Raw genomic sequence first — 17,631 nt, 5'->3', positions numbered from 1 at the left:
GAGCTACTGCAGAGCTACTACAGAGCTACTACAGAGATACTACAGAGCTACTACAGAGCTACTACATAGCTACTACAGAGCTACTACAGAGCTACTGCAGAGCTACTACAGAGCTACTACAGAGCTACTACAGAGCTACAATATAGCTACTACAGAGCTACTACAGAGCTACTACAGAGATACAATATAGCTACTACAGAGATACTACAGAGATACTACAGAGCTACTACAGAGATACAATATAGCTACTACAGAGCTACTACAGAGCTACTACAGAGATACTACAGAGATACAACAGAGATACAACAGAGATACTACAGAGATACAACAGAGATACAACAGAGATACAACAGAGATACTACAGAGCTACTACAGAGATACAATATAGCTACTACAGAGCTACTACAGAGATACTACAGAGCTACTACAGAGATACAACAGAGATACAACAGAGATACTACAGAGATACTACAGAGCTACTACAGAGATACAATATAGCTACTACAGAGCTACTACAGAGATACTACAGAGCTACTACAGAGCTACTACAGAGCTACTACAGAGCTACTACAGAGCTACTACAGAGCTACTACAGAGATACTACAGAGATACAACAGAGATACGGCAGAGCGTCGTCCTGAATGTTCGGCATGCTCCGCTTCTAGGCAGACACAAAGCAAAAGGACAGCTTTGGTGGAGGCTGAAGCCGTAACGCTCGAACTTTCTTTGTCACCACAACCGCTTCCTGTGTCTTTTCGGCGAGACGATGCTCTTAGTGCAGCGATGCTTCGAGCACTCGTAGCGCGCGTCGCGCTGTTTGCTCGGAGCATCACGCGACACTCTTCCGGGCCGACACTCGGCGCGTACCGGGCTGAGGAGACGACAGCCGGACTCGGGAAGACCTCAGACATGGTCGAGGAGAGGATGGGCGACTGTTGGAGTCACACCAAGGTCGTTTGGGTTTTGGTTCATCTTGCAAATTACACCCGCATTTGTCGTGAGATGGATCGTTTGGGAGTAGCCACATGAGAGAGTGTGTGTGTGTGTGTGTGTGTGTGTGTGTGTGTGTGTTCACTGCACATGCTCTCGGTTCTGTTCTGATGCGTTTTAAGCCTTGACCTCGGCCAACTGGAGGCTCATCTTTTCCCCTCACAAGTCCTGTGCAGATCATTAATAAGGAGTTCAGCCCCCAGCATCTGTATTTGGTTATCAGGAGTGTCTGTTTTTACCATGAGCTCCGCTACGCCCTCCAAGAGGATCCTCAGAGGTTCAACAGATATCTGCTACCTGCAACGACAGCTTTCAGTGGATAACATTGGATTCTTATTTGAATTCAGCGTTACCTCCTGAAGTATTTACACGATACAAAGTCTTCATCTCATGATTCAATCTTTGAGCACGTCAGCAGACTGATTGCCATCTCCTTTGTGTTGCAGTGAGTTAATCATGTGGCCTTCTTCCCTCTCTGCAGGATCAGTTCGACAACTTGGAGAAGCACACGCAGTGGGGGATCGAATTTGTGGAGAAGTACACCAAATTCGTCAAGGAGAGGTCGGAGATCGAAACCAACTATGCAAAACAAATTAGGTGAGTCCTGGAGCTGATTTATGATCTATATTCAGACACAAGGAGACGGAATCCTCACCAGCTAGTTCTGTAGCTGACACTGACCTCTGACCTCCCTCTGATATTAATCAGCACACTTGCTTCATGCATGTGTGAGATCTAAATAAAACGGGCATTAGAGCCATTTCTATTCCCTCCTCCTCCGTCGTTCTCTCTCTCTGTAGCCGGTCTTTCTCTCTGTCTGCCTCCCTCTCTCACTCGTGTTGCTGGCTGCTGCTTCAGGCAAGAGGAAGTCAGGTTGTGTGGGGGGATGGGGGTGGAGCTTGTGTTCCCATAGAGACCAGTAGGTATCAGCATTATCAACCCCAGGTCTGACCCAGATTCGTTTTTTTTTTTTCTTCTTTATTTTCCACCAACCACAAGTGTGGGCCCGCCCCCTCCCATTCGCTCCCCCCCCTCGAACCACACACACACACACACACACACACACACACACACACACACACACACACACACACACACACACACACACACTTTGGTGCAGTCATTGATGTGAGCTGCACCGAGAGGATCCATCTCTTAACTCCTCCTGCATCCCATCACAGTAGGAGATACCCCCCACAAATCCGCAATCCTCCTCTTTAAAGAGGTCTGTCAATATGGCTAATGCTCTAAGCATTGACCCCCCCACCCCACCCCCCAGCCTCATGTCACAGGGGTTGGCCAATACCAATCTATTCACATAGCAACAGATCCTCTTCTAGTCAGCTTGAGATGATAGGACTAGCAGTCTGTGTTTACATGCAGCCCCCCGGGAACCTGTTCACACAGCGAACAGATATCTAGTTTGAGCTTTCTCTTCTTCTTCTTCTTCTTATTTGCATTTCAGAAACAATGAAACAATGTCAGACATGTTCAAAGAAAATGAGTTATTAAGAGAATAGAAGTGCATTCATACCCCTTTCACCCCTTTTCTTTCTTTCTTCATGCCTTCAACGTCTGGGTTGTTTAAAGCAGTGTTTTTGACAAATAATCCCAAAACATACGCACTCACAGATCTGCATTTCAATTCATACAGATATCCCATAATTAAATTAGGGGGGGGGGGGGGCAGGTTGGCTTCTATTGAACTTCAGGCTCCACAGATGGTGCGGATGTTTTCAGCCAATGTGCTTTCACAGAGGGCCCGCTGTCACACACACACACACACACACACACACACACACACACACACACACACACACACGTGTCAGAAAAAGGCTGAAATGAGGAGATCGTTCCGTGCCGACAGGATACGGTGAGTCAGAGGGCTTTCCTGTGTTGTGAACGCTCCTTTGCCGCGTTTCGGACTAATTATCCCTTTTGGGTTTTAAACCACTTTAGCTCCTGAACGCAGGCTTAATCTAACGGGGACATTCAAACCCAAAGAAACGTCTGTTGGATCCAATAAACTTAATGGAATTGGTCCTCTTTCCTCTCATCCGTGTTGTCGGGGAGATTTGACGCACTGCGATAATAAATAAGGAAGTTAGAAGAGAGAAAAATAAAAACTGCAACTATTTGGTAATCAACGAACGGTTCAAGTAATTTTCTCTGGAACCAAATTGAATATCTTTTGAGTTTTAGGGAGTTGACTGGACGATGAACCCAGAATGTATTCAGTCGATCGACTAGAGCCCCAATGTTGTGACCACAGACTGTAAGAAGTGGACAAAGTCAGCGCTTTGCTTTTTGCATCCGTCGTAACGGGAGTTACTGTAGGAGGAGTGACGTAGACACCTGTCAATCAACGTAAGCCCGCCCTAAAGCGTACATGACATAGCCTTCAATTGAACGTCGCGCTGCACTAATCTGTTCATAATCCTGTGTGTAAACATGCACAATGCTTCGGTCTAGTCATTGCAGGGCGATGCATTGAGGCCTCCTCCTCCTCCCCCACATTCCAGTCTGGCATAATCCATAACACAGTGGGAATAAAGTCCTGCTGACAAAAGAGACTGGGTGAGGGGGGGTGGGGGGGGGGGGGGGCATCTGTCTTTATTGCGGTTACAGTGTCAACCAGTATGAAGCGGCCTCATCAGTGAGACACGTACAGACAAACACCTGACTGCATTCTCCTAATTAAGACGCCACCTTTACTCCGACAGGTGTGTTCAATATGTTGTGGTGGGGTGGGGGGGGGGGGGGGGGGCAATACAATCTGACTAAACTAAACTATAATTAGAGACGGGGTGAGAAGGACAGGGAGAGGCAGACAGTTCTGCCTAGCAACAGTGCAAACACCAACGGGGGGGGGGGGGGGGTCGGCGTAGTGGGGGACGTTTGCAGAGTGAGACACACATTACACATCACACATTACACATCACACATTACACGTTACACATTACACATTACACATTACACATTACACGTTACACGTTACACATTACACATCACACATCACACATTACACATTACACATTACACATTACACGTTACACGTTACACATTACACGTTACACGTTACACATTACACATTACACGTTACACGTTACACATTACACATTACACGTTACACATTACACATTACACATTACACATTACACATTACACGTTACACGTTACACATTACACATTACACGTTACACATTACACATTACACGTTACACGTTACACGTTACACGTTACACGTTACACGTTACACATTACACATTACACATTACACGTTACACGTTACACGTTACACATTACACGTTACACGTTACACGTTACACGTTACACATTACACGTTACACGTTACACGTTACACGTTACACATTACACATTACACATTACACGTTACACATTACACATTACACATTACACGTTACACATTACACATTACACATTACACGTTACACGTTACACGTTACACGTTACACATTACACATTACACATTACACATTACACGTTACACGTTACACGTTACACGTTACACGTTACACATTACACATTACACGTTACACGTTACACGTTACACATTACACGTTACACGTTACACATTACACATTACACATTACACGTTACACGTTACACGTTACACGTTACACGTTACACATTACACATTACACGTTACACGTTACACGTTACACATTACACGTTACACGTTACACGTTACACGTTACACGTTACACATTACACATCACACATCACACATCACACATCACACATCACACATTACACATTACACATCACACATTACACATCACACATTACACATTACACATTACACATTACACATCACACATTACACATCACACATTACACATTACACATCACACATTACACATCACACATCACACATCACACATCACACATCACACATTACACATTACACATTACACATTACACATTACACATTACACATTACACATCACACATTACACATCACACATTACACATTACACATTACACATCACACATTACACATTACACATTTTTTTAATATGTATTATTTATTACAGTAGGAATTTAAATGCAATAATTTGAAGCCTCATTACGTTGACGTTGAATAGTTTTTCTCTTCATTCTTTGTGGGCTCAGAGGGGGAAATCCTCTCCACAAGGTCGGCGGTTTGATCCGCAGCTCTGACTGCGTCCTTGAGCAAGGCACTAAATCTCTTCGCAGCAGCCTCCTCTTCCTCCTCCTCCTCCTCCTCTTCATCTTCCTCCTCATCCTTCTCCTCCTCCTCTTCCTCTTCCTCCTCCCTCCTCCTCCTCCTCTTCCTCCTCCTCCCCTTCCTCCTCTTCCTCTTCCTCCTCCTCCCTCCTCCTCCTCCTCTTCCTCCTCCTCCTCCTCCTTCTCCTTCTCCTCTTCCCCCTCCCTCCTCCTCCTTCTCCTTCTCCTCTTCCCCCTCCCTCCTCCTCCTCCTCCTCTTCCTCCTCCTCCTCCTCCCTCCTCCCTCCTCCTCCTCCTCTTCCTCCTCTTCCTCCTCCTCCTCCTTCCTCCTCCTCCTCCTCCTCCTCCTCCTCCTCCTCTTCCTCCTCTTCACACTCATCTCACATGCATCAGAGTCAAAACGAGGGCAGCGGCTGCATATTGAAAAAGCATGCTTTCTTCTGGTGAATGCTTCTCCATGCATATGCTCCTGGGGGGTTTGGGGGGAGGGGGGGGATGGGGGGATGATTCATGACCTGAAAAGAGGAAAGAAGGGGGGATGGAGCGGCAGAAAGCACTCTGCTGTATTGAACGGTGTACTGGACGAGGCTTTGGCCGGTCAAGGGCAGCGTCAGGGACTCATGATGGGAATGCTGCCCCCGCCCAGTCTGCAGACTGGAGGCAGACTGGAGTGTGAACCTGTTGTCCTCTACAGGAATCTATCAAAGTCTGATGAGTGTGAACCTTTTGTCCTCTACAGGAATCTATCAAAGTCTGATGAGTGTGAACCTTTTGTCCTCTACAGGAATCTATCAAAGAAGTATCAACCCAAGAAGAACTCACGAGAAGAGGAAGAGAGCAAGTGAGTTAAAGGACCTTCTGTCCGTTTTCTTTCTGGCGGGGAACGGACATGACGGATGTTTTTACCGGGCCAGGCTAGCTGTTTCCAGTCTTTATGCTACGCTAAGCTAACCGCTAGGTGTAGCCGTATCCTCCGCCAGAAAACCCATCAGGGTATTTGTCTCCTCCTTTAACATCTGTGAAACGCTGCGTTGGCGCCTGGCCATCTTTCCCTCTGACATCACTTCCTGTCTCTCCCGCCAGGTTCACCTTCTGTCAAGCCTTCCTGACGTCCCTGAACGAGTTGAATGACTACGCGGGTCAACACGAGGTCATAGCGGAGAACCTGACGTCTCAAATCATCACCGAGCTCTCGCGCTACCTGCAGGAGCTCAAGGGCGAGAGGAAATCGGTGGGACACGTTTTTTTATTATATTCACATATATATATATTTATATGTTCCTTATCGTCGTGTCGTTGCTCTAATTCAAACGTAAATGAATTCACACGAGCCAGAAGGGTACGGACTCCCTCTGCTCCCTCTGGCCCGAGGTCATCGCTGACATAGATACGACCCCAAAGGGCACAACGTGACCCCCCGAGTCCTCTTCGTGGATCAAAGTCATCCGGGCTTAGTTCTCTCTCTTATAAACCGTCGCTTTGCTCCTCACACATTACGAAGGCGGTACCTGCTGCGCGTGACTCCAAGGTAACAGTGTGGCGCCCATTAAAGCCAGAGGAAGCCACCCAGCTGAAGAAGTACTTACTAACCAATCTGTCACGGACTCGTGGCCACGGAAGTCCAGCTGAGGGAACTGGAGCGGAGAAACAAAAGATAGGCCCGGTGGCCTTGTGTCAGAGTCGATGTGCACAACAATAGTGTGGCCACAGGAAGCCCCGCGTCACATGACCACTTCTCATTCTCAGCTCGGTTTGAGAGGGGAGGGGGAACCGTCCGCCAGCCCCCCCATGCTGTCCTGAGGCTGCAGGATGTCACTCTGACATCCCTCTTCCTCCTGACTTCGGTTTTTCCGCTATTGTATTTATAAATATGAAAAGCACCCCCCCCCCCTGTCCTGTCCTGTCCTGTCATGTGTCTGCCTCTTGTGACTAAACCCCCCCCAAAAAAGGGGGGGGGGGGCTTTCCCTTCATAGCATGAACCCAACAGACGGTCGCTTCATCTAAAAGTCATTGAGCAAATAGTTCCTCAGTCGTACTCTGAACGCTGTCCTTGTTGGGGGGGGGGCGATGTGCAGGTTTGAGTGGCAGGTGGCCGAGCAGGAAACCCCGCCCCGCTCCAGACAACACAAACAAGGAACATTAGAGATTAGGACCCTGACTTCAAGGCTACGAAGCTACAAAGGAAAAGATCAAAAACTGGCCTTTTTGTTTTTTCGCCGGTCCGAAGAGTGAAAGTCTTTGCAGCTGCGGGGGTCGAGATCCAGACTGGGATTACAGGAGGGTGAGGCCTTGTTCTGGGTTCATAGAGGGTTTATTGGACAGGTAAAAGAAGAACACTGCCTGCCTGGTGGTTCCTCACGGGGGGGGGGGGGGGGGGGGGGGGCTCAGCGTGGGCTGGCACGGGAGGCGAGGCCAGGAATGTCTCCTCAAAGGATCTGATCTGAGAGCAGATCCTGGTGTTGCAGGTCAGAACGCTCCATCTAACGTGTTTTATGCAAACATATTGAAGGCACCGGGAAGAGGTCATGACCTCAGTGGGATGCCATGTTCCTCAGCCTGGCACCGGCCTGTTTGAAGAGGGATCATAATCAGGTGTCCAGACTGAAGAGGACCCTGAAGGGCCACCGTACTGTGTGCATACTCGGCTACTTTTTGCTACAATCTGAGCTTTTTTTGACACGAATCTTTGCACGTAAACTATTTTTAATGACCGCGATGTGACGATGTTCAACCAGCTAGAAACATTTCTAAAAAAGAACACATCTTCAGCGGGCGGAGCCAGAGAGTTGGCACGACGACGGCGTCCTCGTTTGATCCCCGAGCCGACGCCACAATGGAAGAGCGGCGCGTGTCTCTGGAGAGTCTCTCGCGTACCTTCTCGTGCCGAGTGGAAAGACAAACGGGAAGCCGGGGAGGGAGGATTGATCGAGGGTGTTCTCTTCTCCCTGATGGTGTGAGCGCGAGGAGAAAAGTGGGCGGAGCTCCTCGCGAAGTTCAATCGTCTCTTCGAGTCTCCGGCTCGTCGCGTGACTCGTGGCCTGATGGTTGTGTGTGTGTGTGTGTGTGTGTGTTGACGACTGTGCAGGTGCACATTCCTGTGAGCCGAATCACGGCAATGAGTGACAAAAAGATCAGTTAGTGTGTGTGTGTGTGTTTGTGCGTGCATGTGTGTGTGTGTGTGTGTGTGCATGCGTGTGTGTGTGTGTGTGGGTCCACTCCTCAAAGGGGCCAAAAGCCGTAATTTTTTTTGAGTGACAGCAGAGGGTGTTTGTCGATTGTCCCGCCTCCCCTCCGTCTTCGACACCCCGATGCACACGACTCTTTTCACTTGGAACTGGACCGACTGCTCTCTGTCTCCACACTGAATCCCGTATTTAGACCATTTAAGAAGACTTTAACGTGCTCGGACACGTCAACACTCACGGTTCTTCTGTCTTCCAGCTAACGTCTGGAGGGGGTTGAAGTTCGGTAAAGGATCTCTCAGTGCTGCTCTCAGGGTAACTGAGAGGGGCAGCTTCAGGTCACCTGTTGAAGTGTCCCAGGTGTCACTGAGAACGTGTGGGAGAAAGACGGGGGGGGGGGGGTTTATAGCGAATGAGCTCACATTTCTGTGTTCTTTCCGTCGTTGTCGTTCTTCGTCCTCCAGCTGGATCTCGTGATTCCGATCCAGCTTGTTTTTTTGAGGGGGGGGGGGGGGTTTGTTTACCGACGTACGCGATGATGGAAGGTTTGTTTACGCCGACCGGGCACGAGGCGCCGGATTGTCTTTCTACAGCACGCGTCGTCATGGAGACACGTGTTTGGTCGAAGGAATGCGCCACGGCAACGATGATGTCACCCGCTTCATTGTAGCGTTGTCGTAAGACGTGGAGAAGATCCTTCTTATCAAACGGGGGAATTTGAAGGTCAGGGTCGCTTCAACGCTCCACCATGTCCTGCTTTTTTTCTGTCCAGAGCTGAAATACTTCCTCTGAAACAAACCCGGAGCGCTTCCTCTTTTCACTCAGCTTCCCCCTCGAAACTTGAGCGATACGAGAAGTGCGTCGCTGTAGAGGTGAACCGGCCCTTTGTCGAATCGCAGCATCGATATTCAGCTCAGCTTCTGACGCAGGCTTTCAGCGTAACCACGGGATACCTCATTGATAGTCAAGTCTCAATGTCTTCTTCATTTCAATTTGTTTCTTTGGGCTTTGAAAGCTTTTTAAAGCAGATTAACACACTTGATGGGAGAATTATCTGCTAAAGTAATCTCAAATATAAATGTATATAAATATATATATTTTTATATATAAATGTATATATATCTATATGTATATACATATATATATATATTTATGTATATACATATAGATATTTATATTTATATTTACATTATATATAGATGTTGCTCATTGCGTTTTGACCTAAATTAATTTTTCTTGCGTCTCACAACTCTCTTCTGTTTCCATATATTTTCTGTTACTTGAAGTCATTAAACTTGTGCACCTTTTGACGTGCACATGGAGGCCGTGCACGTGGAGGCTGTGCACGTGGAGGCTGTGCATGTGGAGGCCGTGCACGTGGAGGCCGTGCACGTGGAGGCTGTGCACGTGGAGGCTGTGCATGTGGAGGCCGTGCACGTGGAGGCCGTGCAGAAGGCCCAGAGGACAGTTTTCTCGCTCACTGCTGTGCACGTGACACGTGACTTTCCAGCGTCTGTTTGGCGTTGCCACGGTTTCATCCCTCGCTCGTCATTCTTGATCTACAGTACGCTCGACCTTTTCTTTTACTGGCATCTCTGCAGAGCACCAAGCCTTCACTCCGTGGCTTTTCATCATGGCTGCTGTTGATTGTAACGCTGCTCTCCACTCTGTGCTGGAGCTCGTTCACATAATTGGTAACGTAGCTACAATAACGCATCTATTAGAACTTGCCCTACTTTCTCAGCTTACATTAATACTTCCCAGTCACAGTGTGAGTAATACTCAACGTGTTTAGTGGTAGCTGCTAATTTATTATCCCTACTGTGTCGAGGTCACCTGCTTTCGAATCCCCTCAGCCCGTGAATAGGATGATAATATTTCACTTGTTTTCCGTCTCTTTTGACAGCACTTCCATGATGGCCGCAAGGCGCAGCAGCACATCGAGAGCTCGTGGAAACAGCTGGAATCGGTGAGTGACCCCCACCCCCCTCCGTTAACGCGCAGTACCTCAAGTGGCCACCGGTGGCAGTTGGTACAGAGAGATTGGTACAATTACGACAGACCGTTGAAGGTAGATGAGAAAACCTCAATAGGAAAAAGTGCATTTGTAGAAAAGTAGAACTCAAACACAAAGTTTTCACTTAATTTAGACAAACTGTATAATTCAAAACTTTGATATTTAAACCCGAGATAAGATCACATCCAGGAGAGGCCGAAAGAGAGATTGCACAGAACACCACTTCTTATCTCTGACTCGCCCCTTCTTCAGTGGGGGAGAGAGAGAGAGAGAGAGAGAGATATGCAGCACTGCCTCGTCCTCCTCTAACTTCGCCCTGCGTTCAATGCTCCCATTGTGCGCGGTGCAGATAGGCGTAGTTCAGAGTGAGCGCCGGCCCAACAAACACGGATTGTTCCCTCCGAGGGGTCGAGAGAGGGTTGAATGAATGCTTGTTTTTCTGGACACACAAATGACCACTGTGAACGTTTGTTTAATCTGCAGCCTTGTTTAGACCCCCGACGGCATAAACTGAGCCCTGTGGCACACAATGCTGCTCCTTTTGAAATATATACATGACGTACGCTTTCTATTCAGTTTATTTAGTATAGTCCGAAATCACAAATTACAAATGTGCCTCAGAGGGCTTTACAATCTGTACACATAGACCCAGAACCAGCTCCAGACACCTCCAGGTCCAATGGACCCTCTGAGACGTGAAGTCACAACGACTCCGGGGAGGAAGCAGAGTTAATAAGGTGCAATGGAGAGATGTAAATTCATCCATAAGGAGAGAGAGAAGAGGAGATAGGTGCTCAGTGTATCCTAAAACATCCCCCAGCAGCCTATAAGCCGATAGCAGCATATCAAGGGGCTGGACCAGGGCAAACCTGATTTAGCCCTAACTATAAGCACTATAAGCACTATATAGAAGAGGAGATAGGTGCTCAGTGTATCCTAAAACATCCCCCAGCAGCCTATAAGCCTATAGCAGCATATCAAGGGGCTTCATGGCAGGAAGTCACTGATCTGAGGCCTGTGACCTCGTGTTAAGTTGGCTCCCCTTTCTGCTTCCAGTGTAAAAGGAGGTTTGAGAGGGACTGTAAAGAGGCGGACCGGGCGCAGCAGTACTTCGAGAGGATGGACGCCGACATCAACGTGACGAAGGCCGACGTGGAAAAGGTACGTGTCATCGGGCGCCGGTGCAGCGATCCGCCAATCACGAGCCACGCTTGCCCTCCTCTCCCCTCCACGCTTCACACGGTCGCCTGGCCTTCCTCGCCCTCCCACTTTGCACCCTCCTCTTTCTCTCGCCATTTACTTTTTGCATCCACGCCCCCAAAAGCCCCCCCCCCCCCCCCCCGTGCCCCCTGACTTCGACTCATCCCGAAAAAGACAGCCGTATGATTGAGTGACCGTGAGTTTGATGCCGGGCACTATGGGTAAAAAAGATGGCATTGTCTCAGCGGCAGGCCGAGTCCTCATTATCGCCGCAGAGCAGATGCCAAACACTCTGGAAGGGCCTTAGCAACAGAGAGGACTTTGTGTCCATGGTGACGCGTGTGTGCTGTGTGTGTGTGTCACATATTTAGTATTTGTTTTGGCTTTGCTGAGGAAACTAAATATGTAGTTTTGGTCTTTCTGTGAGAATACGTTCTCTTTAACACTCTCAGCCCCCCCCCCCCCCCCCCCCCGGAGCTGATGTCATTTCCTGTTGTCTGCAGACCCAATTACAAATCAGAGCCCTCGAAATCCTCCACCCACATGGCTCCCACGCCCGCAAGGCATTGTGGGTCATCGGCGCGTGCTCTCCGCTGCTTCATCAGCTGCTGGAGAGTCGACACAGTTCAGACCCGATTGTTATGCAAATGCTGCAATAAAGAGCCTTTCTGCCCTCTGAGGCCTCTGTTGTGTCCCATTACAGTTATTTCTTTTATTGGAGCTCACGCAACATTCAGTGTAAACAAGCTCTTTATTATGCCAGATATTTCAAAACCTTAAAGGGCTGCTTGTGTGCGTTATTTACATTTCTGCTGACCCATTTTATTTTATTTTTTAGTTTCCATTCACTTCCGTTCAATCTTCTTCTTTTTATGACAGAGTAGTTACTTTAGATGTGTAATAACATCTGCTTGAGGATTGCAATTTTTTGCAAGACTGTATATATTCCCCCAAAAATGTTCTTAATTTGAATTAATAGTTAAAATCCCAAATCTTGTTGCAGAGGATGACGAACTCAGATTGTTGGTAATCCCTTCATCGTGATCATTATTGCTCTCACTTTAAAATGATTTATATAAAACTCAAGTTAATTTGGGAAGCTTTAGAAGATTCAGAACCTCTATAATGAAGGTTTTTATGACATCAGAATGGACATAAATACGAGATTAAGTCCACGGGTTTCTTCTGTGATGCTTTCAGAGTTTCACCATCAGAAAATGACTCTTTTTATTGTTTATTCTCCAACAAACAAGTTTTCCTGGAAAACAGTGATGCAAATCCTCTGAATGCATCTAGAAAACGGTGAGGAACGTGAACGACATCGTAAATGTTGTAAATGATAATTCAGAAACTTAAAACAACTTTTAAAACCCGCACACGTCATGAGATTTTTGTTGAAAAACAATCTTCCATTGTTCAGAAACGTGCAGATTAGTCCTGAGTGTGCATTTCAGATGCACTTTAACGCCCGTTGCAGCGTGTTTACACTCCCAGTATTTCAGTCGCGATTGCGTCCGTTCGCCCCTCGTACTTCCCTTCTCGAGTGATGACACGCCCCCCCCCGGTCCGGGAAGCGTCTCCACGGCAACTTCTTGTTTGGCTGGAAACGGCTAACGATCCTTTCTTTTTGTTTGTGTGTTTGTAAATCTATTTTATGCAAACGCCTTGAAGCGAAGTTCCCACAAGGTAGGTCCTGTTACATCTGTGGGAACACACGCACACACACACACACGCACGACACACACACACACACACACACCACACACCACACCGTACAGTGGCTTGTCTCACTGTCTCCTGCTGAACACGTTCTATGTGTGTGTGATGTAAGCACAATCAAAATGCTGGACATATTGCATAAGACCACAACTTTCATAACTTTCAGTCAAATCCTCTTAGACAGATATAAATAAATATATATATATAAATATATATATACACACATATATATATATATATATATATATATTTATACTGGTAGATACTGGTGATGTTTATGCAGAGATGCTCTCATGTGTATACGGAGACGTGAGTAACAGAGAAAACAAAGCAAAACAAACCCAGAACTCGACCACAGGAAGTGACGCTGCTGCAGTTTTTTTTTTTCTTCTTTTTTTTGCTGCCATGTTACCATGGCGATGATGTTTACCCTCATCTTTTTGTCAACACATTCGCACCACTTTGCATGCACACACACACACACACACACACACACACACACACACACACCCTCAAAGCATGCTCACAGATTGCATGCATGCAGATTTTAAACAGCTGGACCTCCACATGTGCTGTTTCAGCTTTTTCTCTCAGGCTTCACATTCCTTTTTCGCGAAGGCGGTGACTTTCTTTTTCCAGCCGAGGCATCAGCTGCCATCCCCTTCCGTGCTGGAAACAATGAAACAGTGAAACAATGAAATAATGCACCTTCTGTGTCTGACGAGCGTCTCCTTCCACATCCTCCATCGCTCACCCACATGCTGTGGGTGAAGAACTGGACCAAGTCCTCCAAAACGGACTTGGTCCCCCCCCCTGTGACCGAGTTACGTTCCCTCTGCTGCCCCCCGCCACCCGTTTGTACGTATGTGCAGAGAGGCCTCAGATCTGTTGGAAAAGAGGAAACAGATACGAGCACTTAGCTACAGTACACACACACACACCCACCACACACACACACAACACACGCCGCCTTGCTGAGATAATCCCGTCTCCATCTGCTCGCCTTGGATCTGTAATCGGCTGCTCCCGCTGCGTTTCTGACTGCCCGCCTCGCCGCCCTGAGACCGAACTAGCTTAAAGGTGATCATCACTATGGACACGCCAGACCGGGCGATCCAGATCCAGATCCAGATCCCTCCCTCCTGCAGGCTGTTGTTCCTCTGTGTGTGTGTGTGTGTGCTGGTCTACATGCCGTGAGCTTCATGTTGATGTGCGTGCATGAACACACATGTGTCCACGTGGGGTTTTCGATGCTCTGGCTGCGTGTGCGTCACCCATATGTCTGTGTTAGTCCTGGGCACACTGAACGACTCTCTGATGCGCATGTGTTTTTGTGTTGTTGTTGTTGTCGTTGTTGTTGTTTGTTCTTCTTCCATAGGCCCGACAGCATGCTCAGTCCAGGCACCAGATGGCTTCAGACAGTAAGAGCGACTACTCCTCCTACCTGCAGAAGTTCAACCAGGAACAGAACGAACATTACTTCACAGTCATCCCCAACATATTCCAGGTAAACACAACGGAGCGTTGTTGTTGTTGTTGTTGTTGTTGCACTTGTTAAACAAACCTGTCATTCCCACACAACACATTTATTTAGACGTGTTTGCCTCCATTTTTATTCATAATTTCACACACAATGTGTGAAAGGTCCGACTGATTGACGGGTCGGGCCAGAACGGTGCATTCAGGTGCAATCAGTCATTAGCAAGCCTGCAGATTGTGCAGCCCGCCGCCCACAGTCCCCTCTGGGTCCACGGCTAAAAATACACTCAGTGAGCGCCGTGCTTTTATTGTTACAGCTCGTGAGTGTGGAATCACAGTGTGACGAGTTTTCACTTCTGCAGTGCTGATTTATTTAGATTTTTTTTTAAAATACATATATATATATATATGTGTGTAAAGTGCATTAGAGATATTATATAAATATACTGTATATATTGTGTGAAATAGCCCACTTCATCTCCGTTCCACTCGTTCTATAACACAAGCGAGTTGAGCTCGTATTTACGTGTGAATATGCATTTTATTTTATTTATTTATTTATTATACATTTTTTTTTTCCCCCGTAGAAACTTCAAGACATGGAGGAGAAGAGAATCGACAGGATAGGAGTGAGCATGAGGACGTTCGCCGACGTGGACCGCCAGGTGCTGCCCATCGTGGGGAAATGTTTAGACGGCATGACGAAAGCCGCCGAGTCCATCGAGCCCAAGACTGTGAGTGCACACACACACACACACACACACAAACACGCACCAAAAGAGTCGGTACTCTTCGGGGCCCTTTCAAAATAAAAGATCCGATGTGAGGTCAAAGGTCAGGGATGTCGTATGTGTACAGATTGTAAAGTAAAATTTGTAATTTGTGATATTGGGCTATACAAAATAAACTGAATTGAATTGAATTGAACTTGCAAAGTTGTGGCTGCAGTCCATTAAATATGAAATTACTGCAGGTCGCTAGTTAGCGTAGCTTAGCATAAATACTGGAATCAGAGAGAAACAGCTAGCCTGGCTCTATCCAAAGGTAACCCTATCTGCCTTATATTTAATGGACAGTATGATAGGAGTATTAATCTTGTCTTCCAGAAGGTGAATAAGGTTGTAACACCTGTTTTGGGAAATAACAGGAAGTTGAATCGCTGCGCTTCATGTCGCTAAACCTGCTGTGAGCTCACAAGAGGCTTTTCTCTTTAGTTCACACACTTCTGAAAAGCTAATAAACAGATGTTATTATCATCTTTCATATGGACGTCAAGAGAAAAAGAGATTTATTGAGATGGTGAGTGTGTGTGTGAGAGTGTGTGTGTGAGAGTGTGTGAGAGTGTGTGTGTGTGTGTGTGTGTGTGTGTGTTTGTGTGTGTGTGTGTGTGTGCTCCAGGGAGACGACTCTGTGACAGTAAACAACACATCACATGCTGCTTCCACCGTCTTTGTCCCTCTTCCTCGTGCACAATAGCGCACACATAGTGCACACATAGTGCACACAAAGTGCACACATAGTGCACACATAGGACACATAGTGCACACATAGTGCACACATAGGACACATAGTGCACACATAGCGCACACATAGCGCACACATAGCCCACACATAGTGCACACAAAGTGCACACATAGTGCACACATAGGACACATAGTGCACACATAGGACACATAGTGCACACATAGTGCACACATAGCGCACACATAGCGCACACATAGTGCACACATAGCGCACACATAGTGCACACATAGCGCACACATAGCCCACACAAAGTGCACACATAGTGCACACATAGCACACATAGACACTCTTTGCCCTCCTCAGTTCAGGCTGATGCCCTCTACATTGATTAATGTCCTTCTTCCTGTTTCTGATGAGCCTCATGTTGTTGTCATAACTCCTGCGTGATGGATCGAGGTTTGTTCCCCTCTCTCTCTCCCTCCCTCTCTCTCTCTCCCTCTCTCTCTCTCTCTCTCTCTCTCTCTCTCTCCCTCCCTCCCTCCCTCCCTCTCTCTCTCTCTGAGTCATCTTATCTCCAGACTGATTAGCAGAACCATCTGAACAGACTCCCTCCTCCATTGCGTTGCATCGTAGGATTCTTCCGTTGGTATGAGTGGATAAACGTGTATCAAGGCCAAGGCTGTCACTGAATGCTGCCTCTCCCCCCCCCCACACACACTCACCCCCCCCACCAGGACTCCAAGCAGGTGGTGGAGTCCTACAAGTCCGGGTTCGAGCCCCCGGGGGACGTGGACTTCGAGGACTACGGCCAGGCCATGACGAGGACGCCGTCCGACACCAGCCTGTCCAACTCCAGAGAGGCCAAGGAGAAGCCGGCAGGCAAGAGCAAGGGCAAGCTGTGGCCCTTCATCAAGAACAAGAACAAGGTAACACATGCACGCTTCACTCGCGGCCACGTGCACGCTTCACTCGCGGCCACGTGCACGCTCCTGAAGAGCCTCTCGTTCCTCACGCGGAGGCCATCTTGCTTTTGGGGAGATACATTATTGTTGTCTCGTAATGTTCAATGTTCACATTTTGTAATATCTGTTACATTTCTAGCACCGGTTATTTTAATTTAGTTTGTATTGTTGTTGTTGTTGTTGTTGTTGTTGTTATCATTTGCCACCCGTTTCCTCTTCCCCGGCAAATCACCCTCGGGAGCTCCCCTCTGTAACACACACTAATGCGCAGGTGGAAGACATTAATTATGATATTAACGTCACCTGAAGTAACGGTCTGCCCTCTTCAGCCTCCTGAACCTCTCCTTTGGGGGCCGGACCCTCGGTGCTGAACTAGAGCAGAGCATGAACGAGTAACCGTGTGTG

The 17,631-nt window shown here is 47.5% G+C and overlaps 1 protein-coding gene across 17 annotated transcripts in view; it reads left to right on the top strand.

Annotated features, from left to right (window-relative positions):
• LOC117740991 (formin-binding protein 1) overlaps positions 1–17,631 on the top strand; it is a 58,714-nt gene that overhangs the window by 16,058 nt on the left and 25,025 nt on the right. For 4 of the 17 annotated variants that reach the window (XM_034547703.1, XM_034547701.1, XM_034547715.1 and 1 more), the window contains exons 1-9: positions 596–951; positions 1,472–1,587; positions 5,987–6,043; positions 6,286–6,433; positions 10,292–10,354; positions 11,459–11,563; positions 14,700–14,828; positions 15,388–15,534; positions 16,999–17,190. In XM_034547703.1, coding sequence (XP_034403594.1) covers positions 784–951; positions 1,472–1,587; positions 5,987–6,043; positions 6,286–6,433; positions 10,292–10,354; positions 11,459–11,563; positions 14,700–14,828; positions 15,388–15,534; positions 16,999–17,190 — 1,125 coding nt within the window. In that variant the 5' untranslated portion in view covers positions 596–783. Of the gene's footprint in view, positions 1–591; positions 952–1,471; positions 1,588–5,986; positions 6,044–6,285; positions 6,434–10,291; positions 10,355–11,458; positions 11,564–14,699; positions 14,829–15,387; positions 15,535–16,998; positions 17,191–17,631 lie in introns of those variants that run through there. The other 13 variants (XM_034547704.1, XM_034547705.1, XM_034547702.1 and 10 more) reach the window with 6 other exon arrangements.

Source organism: Cyclopterus lumpus, chromosome 12, assembly GCF_009769545.1.
Source record: "Cyclopterus lumpus isolate fCycLum1 chromosome 12, fCycLum1.pri, whole genome shotgun sequence".
Lineage (NCBI taxonomy): Eukaryota > Metazoa > Chordata > Actinopteri > Perciformes > Cyclopteridae > Cyclopterus > Cyclopterus lumpus.
The sequence above is the reverse complement of the archived record's forward strand: the minus strand, read 5'-3'. Positions and strand labels throughout refer to the sequence as shown.